At 37.6% G+C, this 18,099-nt stretch overlaps 1 protein-coding gene across 3 annotated transcripts in view; it reads right to left on the reverse strand.

Annotated features, from left to right (window-relative positions):
* Window positions 1-1,383: 1,383 nt before the first annotated feature.
* Window positions 1,384-18,099, reverse strand: part of NAXD (NAD(P)HX dehydratase) — a 66,627-nt gene continuing 49,911 nt past the window's right edge. For all 3 annotated transcript variants that reach the window (XM_072621974.1, XM_072621975.1, XM_072621973.1), the window contains 5 exons: window positions 14,412-14,462; window positions 14,213-14,317; window positions 13,237-13,357; window positions 5,012-5,132; window positions 1,384-1,724 (listed from right to left, as the gene is read on the reverse strand). In XM_072621974.1, coding sequence (XP_072478075.1) covers window positions 1,574-1,724; window positions 5,012-5,132; window positions 13,237-13,357; window positions 14,213-14,317; window positions 14,412-14,462 — 549 coding nt within the window. In that variant the 3' untranslated portion in view covers window positions 1,384-1,573. The remainder of the gene's footprint in view (window positions 1,725-5,011; window positions 5,133-13,236; window positions 13,358-14,212; window positions 14,318-14,411; window positions 14,463-18,099) is intronic.

Consider the following 18,099-nt stretch of genomic DNA (forward strand, 5'->3'; position numbering starts at 1 on the left):
ACTCAACAAAACTGAAATTTAGAAACAAGCACAGAGTTGTACTTCTAAAATAAAAGCAGCAGTTGCTCACTTTTAAGGCTGCTTATCAGGGCTCTGAAATAATTTCCCAGGGAAGAAGTTGTTTTCCCCAAAGGAGTTCATGGAAACACACACTTCGATTATAGTTAAGTATATAGTTAGAACCCTGAGCAAACTGTATCAAGCATTTTAAAATTTACCAATTTTAAAGAAAATTCATTGTTTTGGGAGTGAGGTAGAAGTTGCAGTGTGTCCAAAAGACCAGTTTTCGCTGAAAAATATCAAAGAAAATATTGTTGACTTTTGTCCTTTTTTCTTTTAAATAGGAAAGTGTAGAAGTGCAATTAAAATCCAAATAAAGTACCAAATGTCATTTTAAGATGCAGGCCACTAGAAAAAGTAATGGTAGTGAATACCGGGTAGCATTTGAGAACAGAAAATACTTTCAGGAAATGTGTCCATCCTCTGGATGTTCAGGTACAATAAGCTACAAACTCAAACTAACTGTAATAATACCTCCATTACCACTAGTTTAAGTGTTTCCTAAGGATTAAAGGTGCAAGTACAGGGTGGGGGGATGGATGGTAAGCCAGGCAGATGTGTCTCATATGCCACCAGGAGGACACAACCTTGATTGATAATTCCATCCTTGGTAGACATTAAGTGGTATGATTTGTTGCCAAGGCTACACTGACCAAACAAGCCTTCAAAAACAACTTGATCAAACAAATGCAAAATTTAACTTCAGTCTTCAAATAATATTAGCTTCTGGCCACCTCAGAGGCAAAAGAACTACAAAGTGCCTTGCCTGTCCATGTACTTAGCTACAGTTATCGAATGTTTTTGTCTTCATGTTTTAGCACCACACCCACCAAGAGACCTCTATTTCTTATTTTTATCATGCCTCTAAAATCATTCATTCCTAACAAGCACATCATTCCAGGCTTTCCTGAAATATTCCATTGACCACTCAGGTCAAACAAGGCTCAGCATTTCAAAAGTTACTCCATCCAACTTAGCATGTGATGATGGTCTTTTGAACAATAACTTTCAGATTGCAAGTGGTGCTCAAGCTCTGAGATTTCAGTGATAAATTCTAATTCACATAGTCTTTAGAGATGAGAAACGTGGCCCCCAAAATCTGATTTTTTTTAACCCAAGGATTATCCAAGAATTGGAAAAGTGTGATTTTATACAAGTTAGCAATTGGCCAGCCTCCCAAGCCCAGTGTGAAGAAATTAAAAATAGAGACTGTCCTGGTTCAGGTGCTAATAACCAAGAACAGTCCAGCTAGTGGAAGAATTTTATTCTCATCTTCAAATGATGTGTTTCTGCAGGTTAGTGCTGAATAACTAAAAAGAGGAATACTTTCAGTTTAGTTTTATTAGAACATTTACAGCTACATCTTATTTCAGCCATTGCTTCCCGTATTCCAAACTCTCAAGAAATCACCTTAATCCCTAGTCTTACAAATAAGAAGCGGGTGCTGCCAGAGCCCAAAGGACTCCCACAGCCAGAGATGCTTTGCTTCCCAGGGTGCCTTGCTCCCCTTGCTTCAAGTTTCAAACAGCTTGCTGAATGCCAGGCCCACTTCGCCAATCATGTCAGTGGTGGTCATCGCACGCCTATATTTCTGAAAGGCCTGGTAGTTACACTGCCGTGTGAGAGAACATGCCCCAAAGGCAGCCACGAGGAAAGGGTTCTGACTAGAGAGTGAAGAGATCCGTTAGTAAAATGTTCCTTATATGGAAAGCTGCAAGGCAAGAGTCATTAGGAACCATTAAACATCAGGTTTGTAAAGATGTCGGTGGGTGTCAGTCCTATCATTGACCACATCTTAGTATTTTAGATCTAGAGCTTGTTTAGAAATATCTCTCGGGACACCTTAGGGAGTTAGGGGAGGTATTCTTGGGTCTCAAATTTAGTGTCGTGGGGTCTACGATCTTGATGTTTTACAGTTTAAAAATGTATTACTAGCCTTAGTTTGCTCTCCTCCCCCTCTGAAAATGCCATGAAAATATCTGCCCACTTTAGGGTGAAAACAACTAATTTTTTATAGAAATAAAGACTTCTAGTATTTATAAATGTGGGAACCAAGCCATTAACAAAAACCATTAATGTTCAAGAATTTGTAGTAAAAATCAGTTACCAAGAAAGACTAAAATAAAAGATGGGGGGGGGGGAAATTAATGGTTAATAGTATAATACAGGAGAAAAAGCACTAACTCAGGAATCAGAGGAACTGGATTCAAACCCTGCTTCTGATCACCTCACCCCTCTACTTGCTGGAGCAGTCCCCTTCCAGCTCTCACCTCCCCCTGTCTCCCTACTCTTATCACTCATTTTCATTCTCTCTCCCCCCTGCCCTAAGAACATGCCCACTTGTCTCCCCCATCCTGAAAACACCTTTGATCCTTCCACCCCCACTAATTATCATCCTCTATCTCTTCTGTCCTTTGTGACTGAATTCCTTGGAAAGGCCGTTTACAATCGATGCCTCCACTTTCTCTTTCATTCTCCTAACAATCTGACTTCTACCATTTCACTGAAACTTCTCTTTCCAAAGTCACTAATGACTCTTAGTTGCCAAATCCAAGGGCTTTTTCTCTACTGATCACCCTTTTCTCTTTAACACTCTCATCTCTGTAGGCTTTCACACTCTCAGGTTGCTCCTCCTTCCTGTCTGGCCACTCCTCTGCGTCCTTGGCTGATCCTCCTCCAGATCAAGCCCTTTTAACCATAGGTGTCCCTCAGGGTTCTGCCCTGGGTGTTCTTCTCCAACATGATCTAATCATCATTTCTGATACCTCTGCTGATCTTGCATCTCCAACCACCTTTCAGACATCTCAAACCGAACGTCCAGTAGACATCTGTCCAAAACAACTCATTATCTTCCCCCTGAACCTTAGCCCCTCCCACACCCTTCCCTATCATTATGGAGGGCAACACTAGCCTCCTGGCCCCTCAGGCTCACAACCTAGGAGTCATTCTGGACTCCTCATTATCTCTACTCCACCCATCCACCCCCTACTCCCCACATCAGCGCTGTTGCCAAGACCTGTCACTTACACAATCTTTCTTGAGTAAACCCTCTCCTCTCTTCTGTTACTTGCCATTGCACTGGTCCAGACCCTCATTGCCTCATGCCTGGACTATTGCAGTGGCCTGCCAGCCTTGGGTCTCTCCCTACTCCAAGCCATGTTCTATTCAGCCACTGAAGCGATTTTCCTAAAGTGTGGGTACCGCCCTATTGCCACCCCCCCCCAAACAAGTACACAATCCTCTTCGGATCAAATACAAAGTCTTTGGCATTCAGAACCCTTTCACAACCTGTTATGAAAGTCCCCCCCAGTCTTTCCAGTCTTCTTCTATCTTACCCCTGACACTGTTCAGTCCAGTTCTGTTCCACAAATAAGACACTCCATCTCTTGCTTCTGCCCTCCAAGCCTGTAATCATCTCCCTACTGATTTCCTTGGCTTCCTTTAGGTTAAAATCCAACCCTTTACAGGATACTTTTCGCAACTTCTCTCATTTCTAGTGCCCTTCCTTTGTTAATTACTTACCACTTATTCTGCAGAGACCTTGTATGTATATCTTTATTTACATATTGTCTCCGTCACATTGTGAGCTCCCTGAGGACAGGAACTATCTTCTGCATATTTTTGGATCCCCATTGCTGCACGTAATCAGGGCTTAATAAACGTTTATTGACTGCCTGATCGATACTACATAATTACTTTGGGCAAGCCACAACTTCCCCAGGGCCCCCTTTTCCTCATCTCTAAAAGGAAGGGGTTTGACCAGGTGACCTCGAGTCCCTTCCAGCTCGAGAGCTATGACCCTGTGATCTCCTGAAACATTTAAATACTCCTTGTGCTAGCAGATACTGAACTTCTTCTGGGATAGGTCTTTGAGCATTGCTATGACTAAAAGTCATCACTCTGTAGCCAGTCTGGTGATTTGCCTTTCCTAACTCATCTAGACTGATCCTCAGCACCACGCTCCTATGGGAAACCTTTCATGGGAGGTGGGTAGGAGCTGACAGAGCTTGTACTCCAGTGAGGCATTAGGGTAGAGCCTGGATACAGGTGGGGCTCTCACACTAGAAGTTAATAACAATTCGTACTGAACTGAATGGAGTTCTATCAGTTTGAGAGAAGAGGTTATCTATGTTGTACTGCATTTTTAGTTATTTTGTTGGACAATCCCCAATTACATTTTAATCTGGTTCCTGGCCACTGCAGCAGGTCTCCAGCTTGATGTCTCTGCCCTAGATAATACAACCAACCATACCACCATGCACATTGTGCTACATAAAAGTCTTACTATAAAATTAATTCTCTTGCTGATGGAGTAGTTTCTTCTTACCGTGAGGAGTTTTGGAAGGAAATTATCCTAATAGCTGTCATTTATAGAGGGCTTTGCAAAGTGTTTTACATAGGTAGGTAAATAGATGGGTAGATGGATAGATAAACAGATAGAATTATATATGCATGTATATGTATATTAAGCAGAGCTTTCACTAACTCTTAACTGCTACACAAATCTAGACCACAAGCAGGGTCTGTGTTGGGCCCTGGGAAAATCTGGCTTTGTGTCTAAACTTCTGTGGCAAGAACATTTCCCAATAACTCTTGAATACCTCTGAGAAAGTTTAAAATAGTGTTTTCATGTGTTCTCTCTTAAATAACTTGCTTTTTAAGGGTAACCATAATTTATGTAGTCATGTTTTTTAAGCATATATAAAATGCAACCAGTCATGCCCAATGACATTAATTTTCTATTTAGAATGCTTAAGTTATCTTTAATTAAATCTGGTATTTTAAAAAGAGAAACAAAAATGCACTGGATACCAATTGCTTGTGCGATTAGGAAGGGAGAGAGGAAGAATACTGGGGATAGTTAGGAAGAAAAAATATCAAGGAAAGAATAATTAGCTTGGGAAAATCATATTTCCCACTATAGTAAAATAAAGCAAAAACATAATCATACCCATTTGTTTTATCAGGTCCAGCAAGGAACGCCCAGTGTACTAAGACTCCAAGTGAGCCTGACAGAAGGTCTCCTTGTCCACCACACCTTCTACTGCTTCCTTCATGACTGCACACAAGCACTAAACAAAAGCAGACATGAAATAGACATGAACTGTGTTTTCTTCTACATTTTACAAATCTGAATTGCTGGAGGAAGGAGAAAGGAGGGGTAGAGATGGAAAACATGGAGTTATTATAAATTGTACTTAAAAAAAAACCAAATGGAAGTGAGCTACATGCTAAGGAAAGAGTCCTCATTCCTCCAAAAAGTGATTTTATTGTTTTTTAAAAAAACACCAATAAAACTTTATATAAATCTTTTTCATGGTACTAAACATTTGGGCGGGGGAGGAATTGAGGGATTTGAGTTACTATGAGATCCTCATCATTTTATGTTGCAGTACCTAGGTTCTAGAACAGGTTTAAAATGGTGGTGGTGGTAAGGGGGAAATCAATAAAATACTAAAGAACATTTCTCTTCACAAGTGTTAGGAAAATAAATGTGCTTTGTGTATTAAATTTAAGGGACGCTTCTGAAGACAAAAAGAATCCACTTTGAAATACTTTAGAAATCTTTGGAGATGTTGTCCCTTGACTCACTTCTTAAAGAGGCCTATTTGTTGGATGGGCATCGCCTCACTCAAAGGGAGAACTTGAAAAGACGGTATCTTAATAAGGCCAAGGTCTCCCACTGCAGTTTGGGCCATCGCTAGTCCTCCTGACCCATATCTGGCCACTGGACCCAGATGGCTGGAGGAAAAAGTAAGGCTGGTGACTTTGCACAGCCCTCCCTCACTCAACTCGAGTTCAACCGCAAGTCATGTCGTCTCCCTGATGTCATGGTTTTCTTCAAGAACAAAGGACCAACCACAGCAGCAGACTGACATAAACAGGTAAGACAGCTAGTCTATTAAGAGGACTCATGTCTTGGGAAGCGCTTTTTTACTTTCACTTTCTAAAACGTTTTAAGTCTAGTATTTCTTTTATGTTTCTAAATAAAAGAATAAAAAAAATTATTTTGTGTATACTTATTTCATAGGCCTACACATCTCATTTAGAGAAATCAGCTGTCAGAAAAAAAGTTGGAAAAAAATGAAGTCTTTGATTCAGTAACTTTAGATATTTTATACTATCTTATTTATACTTAGGCACATCCTTTTTTTTTGTCGTGGAACATAATCTGAAATAATACCCCTTTAGTATAGCTGCCTCTTACTTGAAAACAACATGCATGCAGTATGTGTGTAAACATATATGTGTGTATACATATATGTACATACATAAAATCATAACTTCTCCTAAGCCTCCAGTATATTTTTAGAAATTAGGTCCTACAACACAGTAAAAAGCACATTTAAGAATCCTAATGCTAACTAGAAATTCCTGCCCTATGAAACTTGACTTATGTCTCTAACTTGTCCAAAGAAACCCTGAAGAAAAAGCAGGCCAAAAGAAACTGCCTTAGTGTGACTGAAAAACCACTGGATGAAAAATTAGTTAACATGGGTTGTGCTCCTGGAAAAGCTGCTTTGTATAACCTTATCTAGGCTTCAAGGTTCTCAAGGGGTGGATAACCTATAAGGTCATTTCTGTAAACCTCCATTCTCCTAAATAGGCAATCGACACGATATTTCTGTGCACTTAAACATGCATATACTAAAACATTTCATAAGTAATTACAGTGGGAACTTTCATGGATTCTTTGAGACTAGTTGAAGTATTACTCTGGCTATATCTTTTGACATTAATTCACCATATGACTAGAGAAATTTTTTTTTTCCAATTTCCCAAAAATCTATTTTATTTCCCTCCCACCATCTCCCTCAATTGGGAAAAAAACCCAAAACCTTTTAATAAGAATCAAGCAAAACAAATTCCCATATTGGCCATGTCCAAAAGGTATGTCTCAGGTTACATTATAAGTCCATCACCTCTCAGTCAAAATATGAGTAGTATGGTTTGTCATGGATTCTCCAACATGAAATATTTCCAAATTATCTGTCTTTGCAATACTGTTATCCTGGTTCTGCTCATTTCACTCTGTATCAGTTCATACCTGTTTTCTCAGGTCTCTGAAACATTCCCTTCATTATTTCTTAAAACACAATAGTATCCCATTACATTCATATATCACAATTTGTTCAACCATTCCCCAATTGATGGGCACACCCTCTAGTTCTTTGCCACCACAAAAAGCATCTCTATATATTTTTGTACGAGTCCTTTCCTCTTTTTATTTTTATCTCCTTGAGGTATATGGTATCGCTGGGTCAAAAGATAGGCAGTTTTGGAACTTGAGGGGCTACTTTTAAATTGCTTTCCAGAATGTTGTTGTGTCAAGTTGTTTGAGTTGTGTCAGACTTCCTGTGACCCCTTTTGGTGTTTTCTTGGCAACAATACGAAGTGGTTTGCCATTTCCTTCTCCAGCTGAGGAAACTGAGGCAAACAGGGTTAAGTGACTTGCCCGGGGTCATACAGCTAGTAAGTATCTGAGGCTGGATTTGAACTCAGGTACACTCTCTAGACTAGCTGGAGGAATACTATTCATTTCCAAACAGAACTGAGAGGTGAGACAATGCAAACAGGATGGTGATGTATTGACATTAAATTGTTTACCTGCCTCCTCTGTTCATTCCTTTAATTGCTTCTTTAATCAACTGCTATTTTCCTAATTGAAAAAAGGGGTCTTTGAAGTGATTTTTCTTTGAGGCAACAATATACTCCCACTGCTTCTCCGGCTGGGGAACATGCTCCAGAATCTGATTAAGGAAAACTTGTAAATTGTCAAGTGCTGGGTGAAGTACATTAACTCATTCATTCTGAGGGGACATTCTGCCTTGAATACTTAAGTCCTGGTTCTGCAGCTGCCAAAACAGTCTTCAGTGGGAGTTTGAAAGGTTGGGGGAAGTTTTTTATTTTATTTCATTATTTTATACTAATAAGCAGACTTGTCACTTTGCCAAGGGCATTCTCAGACCTGCTCTCATTTGATCCCTGAAAAGCAAAGACATCTTGCAAGTGTGAAAGCAGACTCCTGGCCATCAATGTTGTCCTGGGCATGCTGCAGAGCTCCAACCCAGAAGTTATCTGTGCAAAATAAGGATCTTGGAAGCAGCCGGGGACCTGGCACTCAAGGGATCCTGACTGTGAGTGTGAATTCTGGTCATGCGACCACTGACAAATCATTTCCCTACCTCATCCTGAAAATGGGTTCAATAATACTTGTACCATCAGCTTCACACAGGTTGTGGTGAATGCTTTGTCTGCCTTAAAACGTGACAGAAATGTGACAGGTCTCTTTAGAAAGTCATGAGATTTTAAGCACAGCCTCATTCTAAATCTGGGCTGTTTGAGAGAAAAACTGAGGCAAATTTCTCTGACTCTTACGAGGCTGTCTTAAATTAACCTATTGTCCATGCTTTCCCAGTTCTCAGAGGGACTCCTCTACACAGAAAGCCTTTCAGCCATGTTTTAAGCAGCTACTAAACCAGGGGGCTGCATCTGGGAACAGTCTGTTTTCTTCCATTTCCTTTTATCTTTGTTGACTGCCAATGCCATTGGAGGAGACCGAAAGGAAATGTCCAGAGGCACTTTAGGCAGAGTCTTTGGCCCAGCGGCCCGTTTTTAATCTAGCCTCTACTTGGACAAAATGACCAACAAGGGCTGATCTTCCTAGGAAGTGAATAGAGTCAAGGATTGTTTTAAACTGCAGTACTGAACAGATCACCAGAAAAATGTCTAATGACAATCCTGGGATCCATCTGTGTTCTCAGTCCTGAGCGACTGCCCAGGGAAAAGGCTACAATTACAATTTCTGATGTTCCTTCAGAAATGGTTGAGACCAGAGACACATCTCAGGGCACACCAACGTATAAAACCTTAAGAGTAAAATCTTGTTTTTAAAGATTAATGAAACTCTGAAACTCTCAAAGCATACTTATTCTAGAGAGCCTAAATTAATCTTCAGTGACTTCTAATTCACTGACTTATTAATTCAATCAATTTTGTAAATTTCAACAGGATCTGGATATAAATATCAACGCAAAAACAATTTCAAACAAGATTTTCCCACAAGTCATGAAAAAGTAATTTCATTTAGTTTTTTAAAAATCTAGAATAGTTTTGAAAAATCAAGTGTTAAAACCAATTAGGTGAAGTGTTAAGTAAGAACCAAGATTAAGGCAAATGTGAATTACAAGTCATTGTTTATTATTAAACAAATCCTAATTGTGGACCTGTCCATGGTGTCTCCAGCCTAAGAAGGCACTAAGACTTTTTAGGATCCCCTTTATTAAATAATTCTACTACAACATACAGCCTGCAGGCCACTTGCAGCCCATCAAAGAATTTCAGGCAGCCCGGCAACTAACCATCGTCAACCTATTTCTAGTCTTACCTATCTGCAGCCTGAAGAAGTTTAGCCTGTTTTAATTTTGACCCCTTCCTACTGCCAAGTTGTGCAGGTCTGTACTAAGGTAGCCATTTCCTCTGTTAATTTTTTCACACTATGCTTGTTATAAACTTAAATTTTTTTTGCTCATTTGTTAATTGCAGAGGACAGGGAAGTCAGTGGAAAGTTAGAGTGACATTAAAAAAAAGAAAAAAGCATCAAAATATGTTATGTGAGTGGGAATGTATGTGTGTATACATATACCCATATATATTTAATAAAATATAATACTAAAAAAGTAAAATTAATCAATAAAAGAATAACTGATTATATATTACATATATACATATAAATTTATATTGTGGTAATATAAATAAAAATATTAAATAAATAATAAAATACAATAAAAATAAAAATACTAGATTTAACCAGTCAACCAGTTTCCCTAATATGCCTCAAAAGGAAATCCCCTCCAAATGAACTCACCTATAAAACAGACACAGTCAGCAGAGAGGATTAAAAACCAGAATCCAAAAGTATGTTGTTTATAAGAAACACACTCAAAACAGAAGAGATTCAGTTAAAATATGAGGCTGAAGCTAAATCTTTTCTGCTTCAGTTGAAGTGAAATGGCATGGGTAGCCATCATGATGAAAGACAAAATAAAAGTAAAAAGAGACCGAACTGAAAGAGATAATCAGGGAGACTACATTTTGCCAAAAGAAAATGAAGTGATATCAATACTAAACGTATATGCACCAAATGTCATGGCAACCAGATTCTTAAAGGAAAAGTTATATGAATTAGAGAAGGAAATAGACAGCAAAACTATGCTAGTGGGGGACTCAATTCACCTCTCAGAACTAGATAAATCTAACCGTAAAGTAAATAAGAAAGAAGTTAAAGAGATGAACAGAATTTTAGAAAAGTTAAATATGCTAGATCCTTGAAGAAAACTGAATGGGAACAGGAAGGAACATATCTTTTTCTCAGTTGTACATGGCTCCCTAAGACAAAATCCCTACTACCAGACAGATTTATAGGCAAATTCTATCAACTATTTAAAGAACTGATACCAATGTTATTATAAACTACTTTTAAAAATAGATAATAGAATGTTTCTACCCAATTCCTTCAATAACACAAATATGGTTTTGATACCTAAAGCAGGGAGAGCAAAGACAGAGAAAGAAAATTTCCCTAATAAATACAGATGTAAAAATTTTAAATAAAATACTAGCAAGGTAACAACTGCAATAAATCATAAAGATCAAAAATCACTATGACCAGGTGGGATTTTTACCAGGAATGCAGAGCTGGTTAAATATTATGAAAAGTATCAGCGTAAAATGACCATGTTAATAAAAAACATCAAAAATCATATCATTTATATGATTTTTATATCATTATTTTATTTTTGATTTATTTATAAATTTATAATTTATGATATATCATTAGATGCAGAAAAAACTTTTGACAAAATTTTGACAATTTCTATTAAAATTACTAGGAAGCACAGGAATAAATGGAGCTTTTCTTAAAATGGTAAATGGTATATATATATAAAACCAAGAGCAAGAATTTTCTGTAATGGGGATAAACTAGAAGGCTTCCCAATAAAATCAGGGGTAGAGCAAAGATGTTTATTATCAATACCATTATTCAATATTGTATTAGAAATCCTAGCTATAACAATAAGACTAGAAAAAGAAGGAATAAGAATAACCCACAAAAAACCAAAACTAGCACTTTTTGAAAAATAAAAACTTACTCCATCATAGATGACATGATGGTACATTTAGAGAACCCTGAAGAATCAACTTAAAAAGTAACTGAAATAATTAACAACTTTAGTAAAGCTGCAAGATATAAAATAAATCGACACAAATCATCAGCATTTTTATATATTACCAGTAAAACCCAGCAGAAGAGAGAGAAAGAGAAATTCCATTTAAATAACTGCAGGCAGAAAAAAATATTTGGGAGTCTATTTGCCGAGACAAACTCAGGAACTATATGAACACAGTTACAAAACGCTTCACACAAATAAAGACATCTAAACAATTGGAGGAGTATCAATTGCTCATGGGTAGACAGAGCCAATATGATAAAAACGGCAATTCTCCTAAATTAATTTACTTATACAATGCCGTAGGAATCGAAGTACCAAAGAATTATTTTATAGAGCTAGAAAAAAATAACAAAATTCACCTGGAAGATAAAAAATATTAAGGGAATCAATGAAAAAAATGTGAATTAAGGCAGTTTAGAAGTACCAGATTTCAAACTATATTATTACGTGGAAACCATCAAAACAATCTAGTACTGCCTAAGAGGCAGAGTGATAGATCTGTGGAATAGGTTAGATACACAATATACAGGAGTAAGTGACTAGTGTTTGATAAAACCAAAGATCTGAGCTTTTGGGGAAAGAACTCATTATTCCACAAAAACTGCAGGGAAAACTGTAAAGCAGTCTGACAGAAAGTAGGCACAGACCAACATTTCACACTGTATATACCAAGATAAGATCGAAATAAGTGCATGATTTAGACACAGATGATATGAGAAGCAAATTAAGGGAACATAGAAAAAAAATACCTGTCAGGTCTTTGGATAAGGAAAGAGTTTATAACCAAACAAGAGACAGAGAGGATCATGGGAGGCAAAAAAAAAAATTTTTTATTGATTTGATGAAATTAAAAAGTTTCTGCACAAACAAAACCAATGTAGCCAAAACTAGAAGGAAAACAGGGATTGGAGAAAATTTATAGCAACTTTCTGTTCGCAGGTCTCATATCTCAAACATACAGGGAACCAAGTCAAGTTTCTAACCATAAGAGCTCCTCCCTAACTGATAAAAGGTCAAAGGACATGATTTCAGGAGAAATCAACATTACCAATAGTCATATGAAAAAATGCTCTAAATTACCAATAATCAGAAAAATTAAAATTGCCACAACCTCATACCTATCAAATTGGTTAACATGACAGAAAAGGAAAATGCAAATGCAGCATCCCAAAGAAATCCAAGTGAAAAGGACCTACTTGTACAAAAATACTGGTAGCAGCTCTTTTTGTGGTGGCAAAGAACTGGAAATTGAGGGAATGTTCATCAATTACAGAATGGTTGAACAAGTTGTGGTATATGACTGTGATGGACTAATATTTTGCTGTAAGAAATAATGAAAGGGTGTCGTGAGGTGGTGCAGTGGATAAAGCACCAGCCCTGGACTCAGGAGAACCTGAGTTCAAATCTAGCCTCAGACTTTTATTAGCTATGTGAACATGGGCAAGTCACTTGATTCCAACTGCCTCCAAAAAAACTAATAATGAAAGGGGCAGTTTTAGAAATACCTGGGAAAACTTATGTGAATTAATACAAAGTGAAGTAGACTTGGCTACTCTATCAATACAATGATCCATGACAATTCCAAAGGACTCATAAAAAAAATACTGTCTACTCCCAAGAAAGAACTTATAAACTTTATATTTTCACTTTATATTTCTTGTGTGTTCCTTGCTACATGGCTAATATGGAAATATGGTTTGCTTCATTTCACGTGTATAATGGGTATTATACGGCTTGCCTTCTCAGTGGGTGAAAGGGGATGGGGAGAGGGAGAATGTGGAACTCAAAATTTAAAAATGAAGGTTAAAAAAATGTAAATAATTTCCTCTTAAAAACAAGGAAATCTCTCTAGAGAACGGTGATATAATCTAAAGAAAGAACAGATAGTCTTAAGCTCATCTCTAAATGAGATGTTGCAATTAAGTAAAAACTCATTACTTACCCTTTTCACCATCCGAAATTATATCTTTCTCTCCTTTCTGAACAATTGTCAGATTCCCTAAGGCTTGGCTGAGTTTCAGCACACATTTGTGATTATCATTACTATCCACTGAGGTTCTAAGCTGCAACACAAGGAAGAAAAAATGAAAGAACTGGTTAGTACAATGGCCATAATATGAAGAGTCAAAAGCAACTGAAAAACAACTGACCAACAAAACAGAGCAACTGTGTTAAGGAGTCTATGAGACTTCTCTCCCTTCCTGGCTGAGGGTTTGTATTGCATACTAGCAATGGGCAGCCGACAGCCTTGAGGCCACATGTGGCCTTCTACATCCTTACGTGAAGCCTTCTGACTGAGTCCAAGCTTTATAGAACAAATACTTTTATTAAGGGGATTTGTTCTATGAAGTCTGGATTCAGTCAAAGGGCCTAAAGGGCCACAAGTTCCTCACCCCTGGCACAGACTGTCAGAATTAGTAGATGAGCTTGCTGGTTTTGCTGAACTGATTTTTCTTCTCTTTTCTTATTCTTTGCTACAGTTCTTTGCTCAACGAGCAAACGAGTAGGGAAGAATAGAGGAATATATTTTAAAATGAAGACAAGGTAAAAAAAAAATCAATAAAAATTTTAAATAAATAAAAGTCTACTAAAATGTTTACAGCTCTACAATAAATCATGTGAAGATTTATTCTGTCCTATCTCATCTGTACGAAGGAATGAAAACATTTAATATTAAAACATTTGCAAATGAAATTTCTCTCCTTTGGAAGATGAAAATAGATTATATCTTGCAATTCAGGCTCAGAGAGCTAGAAAGGACTTTTAACATCACCTAGTCTAACCCTTTCATCTTGCACTTGAGGAAACTAACGAGCAGAGCTTGTTGGACCAAGGTCCTAAAACCAGCAAGTGCCAGCACTGACCTCAAACCGGGGTCTATTACATGTTGCTGCCTTCTCTCTGCTCAGGGAACTTACCATGGTTTCATAGAGTCTGCTGAACTCCAAATAGTTGGGTGTGAGAATTGCCTTCTGATAGCCTTGAATGATGGAAGGCTGTTCAGCAATGAGCCACAACCCATCCTGCAAAAAACAATAACAGTTGTTTATCTGGTAGAATTTAAAAGGGTTCCTTAGCACAACATAGGAAATGAAAAGCAAGGACAATGGTACTTACAGCATCAATGACCACAGGAATACCCCTGGCCTTGGATTTTTCTATAATGCCCTAGGAGAGAGGACATTTATGTTAAGATATTTATCATTTTCCTCTCTGAAGGAGAAAGAAGAAAATCCAGCTACTGAAAAGTTCTCAACTGAGAATGAGGGTCATACCGTCAATAAACCAGAGAGTCTACACAGATTAAACCTCAAACCCAAAGCACTTGCTAGTGAAAATTAATGTACTTGCTGAATCAAAAATAACAGAACTGTAGAACTTTATTGTCCTCAAGAGGAGAAGAAAGTTGGCTACTCTAAACCAAGACTGAACCAGTATTGAAGTGAATAGTTAATGCCCCAACTTAACAAAAATAAATGTTTAAATCAGTTATTTAAAGTTCAGAATGTCTGGTTATACACGATGTTTACAAAAGTCTATTTAAACCCACAGTGTAGCTAAGATACTATATATTTACAATGATAAAGGCACAAAATGATATCTTGGAAACACTAAATAACTAAAGCAGAAAATAACAATACAATTTTTAAAAACCCACATTTCTAAAAATTCATTCTCAGCACTATTAATTAAGGAAAGATAGAGGAAGATAAGGAGGTAGATGAAAACTTTGCATGAGGATTCCCAGTGGGTTTTTATTAATTCTAACTCTAGTTCAAAATGTTTGGTTTTTCTTTTCCTCACTATCACTAGTACTACTTTTCCTATTTCATCAAGTTTTCAATCACTTTTGATTCACAAGAGTAATGAAGCATGGGGAAGTGGGAAAGAAGGCATTAGGAGAAGGCAGTTTTTTCCTGGGTAAATGAACAAGGATTAGAAAAGAAAGGGAATATAAAACTACCCAAAGCAAAAACACAAGAAAAAGGGAGGAGAAGAACATGCAGATTATACTCCTGAGAAGGAAAGGAGAACATGGCAGAGATGTTGGCCTGGACAGATTCGCATATCAGCCATCACATAGCAGGTTGGATATAAGACAGCACCAGTGCTAGCCTGAATGAGTTGGGGCAACAGAATGCCCTCTAGGCAACTGAATGAGGGCAGGATAAAACCATTCATACAAAATCTCCCCAAATTAGGTATTTGTAACTGGAACAACTTCTTAACATACAGAATTCCCAGAACCTGGGGGAAAACATCAGCCTTACCTAATCCACCCTAGGAATCTGAGGCCCAGAAAGATTGCTTAGCTCATGGATTTGTTGATGAGTTGATAGTACCCTAGTAAGGACATGGTTCTCCCATGTCCTCCAAGGAACCGAATGACTTGATAATTCAATGTTTCAGATAGTATGACTTTAAGTTATTGCAATTAGTGTATTTTGACTGGTTGGAACTAATTTTGTTAACATAATGGGATTGACCAACATTTGCATGGGCTTATACGAAGAACCATGTCACCTCTCTTTCTGTCCATTTACTTGGCAAGTCTGGGCTAGTGATAAGATTTTAAGACTCAACCGCTTCTCTTAAATACAAATCAAATATCCTAACTCCAAAAATGCAGTGCTTACTCACACATTTATTACAGCTCTACTGATTAAGCTTGCCTTTCCATTTTTCAAGTCTTTTCTCTTACCGCCATTAATATTCCTAAATCTTGCTCAGGTTAATCTCCTGGTCAAAAATCTTCAGTGTCTCCTTATTGACTCTAGGATAAAATACAGATTCTTCCTTATCCTATAGTTTATTCTCATGCTGACCTCCAGTTCCTTCATCCCTGTCTACTCTACCTTCTCTAGCTTCAAATTACCTTTGTTTTAAGTCAACCCCAAGTTTGACCAGTTCAACCACAGACTATTAGTTAACCTCAAATCCCTTCCTGCTTATCTTATCACCAGCAAATGCTGTCCAGCAGTGTTCAGCAACATGGCAGGAAGAGATGGCCATCTCTCACTGAACAACCACCACAACCATATTTATTATTATTAGCTTGTGACCCTGAGTAAGTTGCTTAACCACCCTGCCTTGGTTTCTTCAACTGTCACAATAACAGCACCTATTATCCAGGTTCTTAGGTGATAATATTTGTAAAAGTGCCTAGGACCATAAAATGTGCTTGGTAAATAGCTGTTTCCTTTCCTTCCTTCTTATATGACAATCCTTCCACCCAAACAGCTTATTCCACTTTTCACAGAAGTTATTCCAAAGCCATTCCAAATTCCAAAGTATTCATGATGAGAAAATACTATCCACTTCCAGAGAGAGAATGGATGCAAATTGAACATCATTTTCTCACGTTAGTTTTCTTGCTTTTTAAAAAAATATGTCTAATATGGAAATATAGTTTTGCACGACTTCACAAGTATAATTAATATCAAATCGTTTGCCTTCTCGGCGAGTGGGGGAGGGGTGTGAGGAGAGAAAATTTGGAACTAAAAATTTATTTAAAAAAAGAACACTAAAAATAATGTTTTTTTAAAAAGAAAAAAAATTTACAAGTCACTTTGCTATTTTCAAATCTCCTATGCCTCCTTACTCCCTCCTAACAGGGGCCCCTCCCAGTTTGTTTCCTGGGTGCCTAATTGACTTTTCTATGAGAAATTATTAGCTTACTTAGAACTAAAAACTTCAGAGCAGAAAACAATCTAGCCGTATACTTGTTCATTCTTCGATCTGGACAGATTAAATAGTAGGCAATGATAACCTATTGAAAGTGTATTAGAATGCTATATTCAAAAGGTATCATTAGTCAGAAGACATCTCTGCTATACCCTATGACTGCTAAGGTCAGTATAACTGAGTCAAGGATCACAAAGTCAGTTATTGGTTTTAGTCATTTTTCAGTTGTGTCCAACTTTTCACTACCCTTCAGGGTATTTTCTTCGCAAAAATACTGGATTGCTGTGTCATTTCTTTCTCCAGCTCATTTCACACATGCAGAAACTGAGGGAAACAGGGTTAAGTGACTTGCCCTGGGTCACACAGCTGGTAAGTATCTGAGGCAAGATGTGAATTCAGAAAGGTGAATCTGGCACACTATCCACTGTGCCACCTCACTGGTCTGAGTCGTTATAAGTGCCCATAAAAGTCAAATTAATTTTAACACATACCTGAACAAGAATCCCCTTTTATAACATACTGACTAGAATCACACAAGCTCTGTTTGAAGACTTCTACTGACAAGAGACTTAAAACCTCCCAAGGCAGCACATTTGACTTTTAGAGAGTTCTAAGTCTTTATTTATGTTAAGCCTAAATTTGCCTCTTAATAGCTTCCACTCTAACCTGCCTTCATTACTGTACTTGTCATGTAGCTTGGTGGGTGGGCTGTCACTATGTACTCTCTCCCTTTTGTCACATGACTTTGGTCTCTAGTCTAAGAGGAGGGATTTCATGATAAATAAAAATCTTAAGTAATAAATGTAATTAATTGATATTAATTGAAATATCCCTTTTAAAAATATGGCTTATTTGCAAAAATAGTTAATCATCAATTATACCTTTACTTGGAAAGTGAGCTGCCAAAAACCCACCTGCAGTCTGAAGAAGTTTAGCCTATTTTAGTTCTGGCTCCTTCCCACGGCCAAGTTGTGCATGTTTGCTCCAGGACAAAACACAAACTTCCTGTGTGTCATTTCAAATCCTTCACCATCTGCCAGGAGTTTACCTCTCCAGGTTTACTACACATTATTTAGTTCTTTGCGTTCAAAATTACAGCCAAATTGGCCTACCTGAGATT

The sequence above is a fragment of the Notamacropus eugenii genome, chromosome 6 (assembly GCF_028372415.1).
Source record: "Notamacropus eugenii isolate mMacEug1 chromosome 6, mMacEug1.pri_v2, whole genome shotgun sequence".
In the NCBI taxonomy this organism is placed as follows: domain Eukaryota; kingdom Metazoa; phylum Chordata; class Mammalia; order Diprotodontia; family Macropodidae; genus Notamacropus; species Notamacropus eugenii.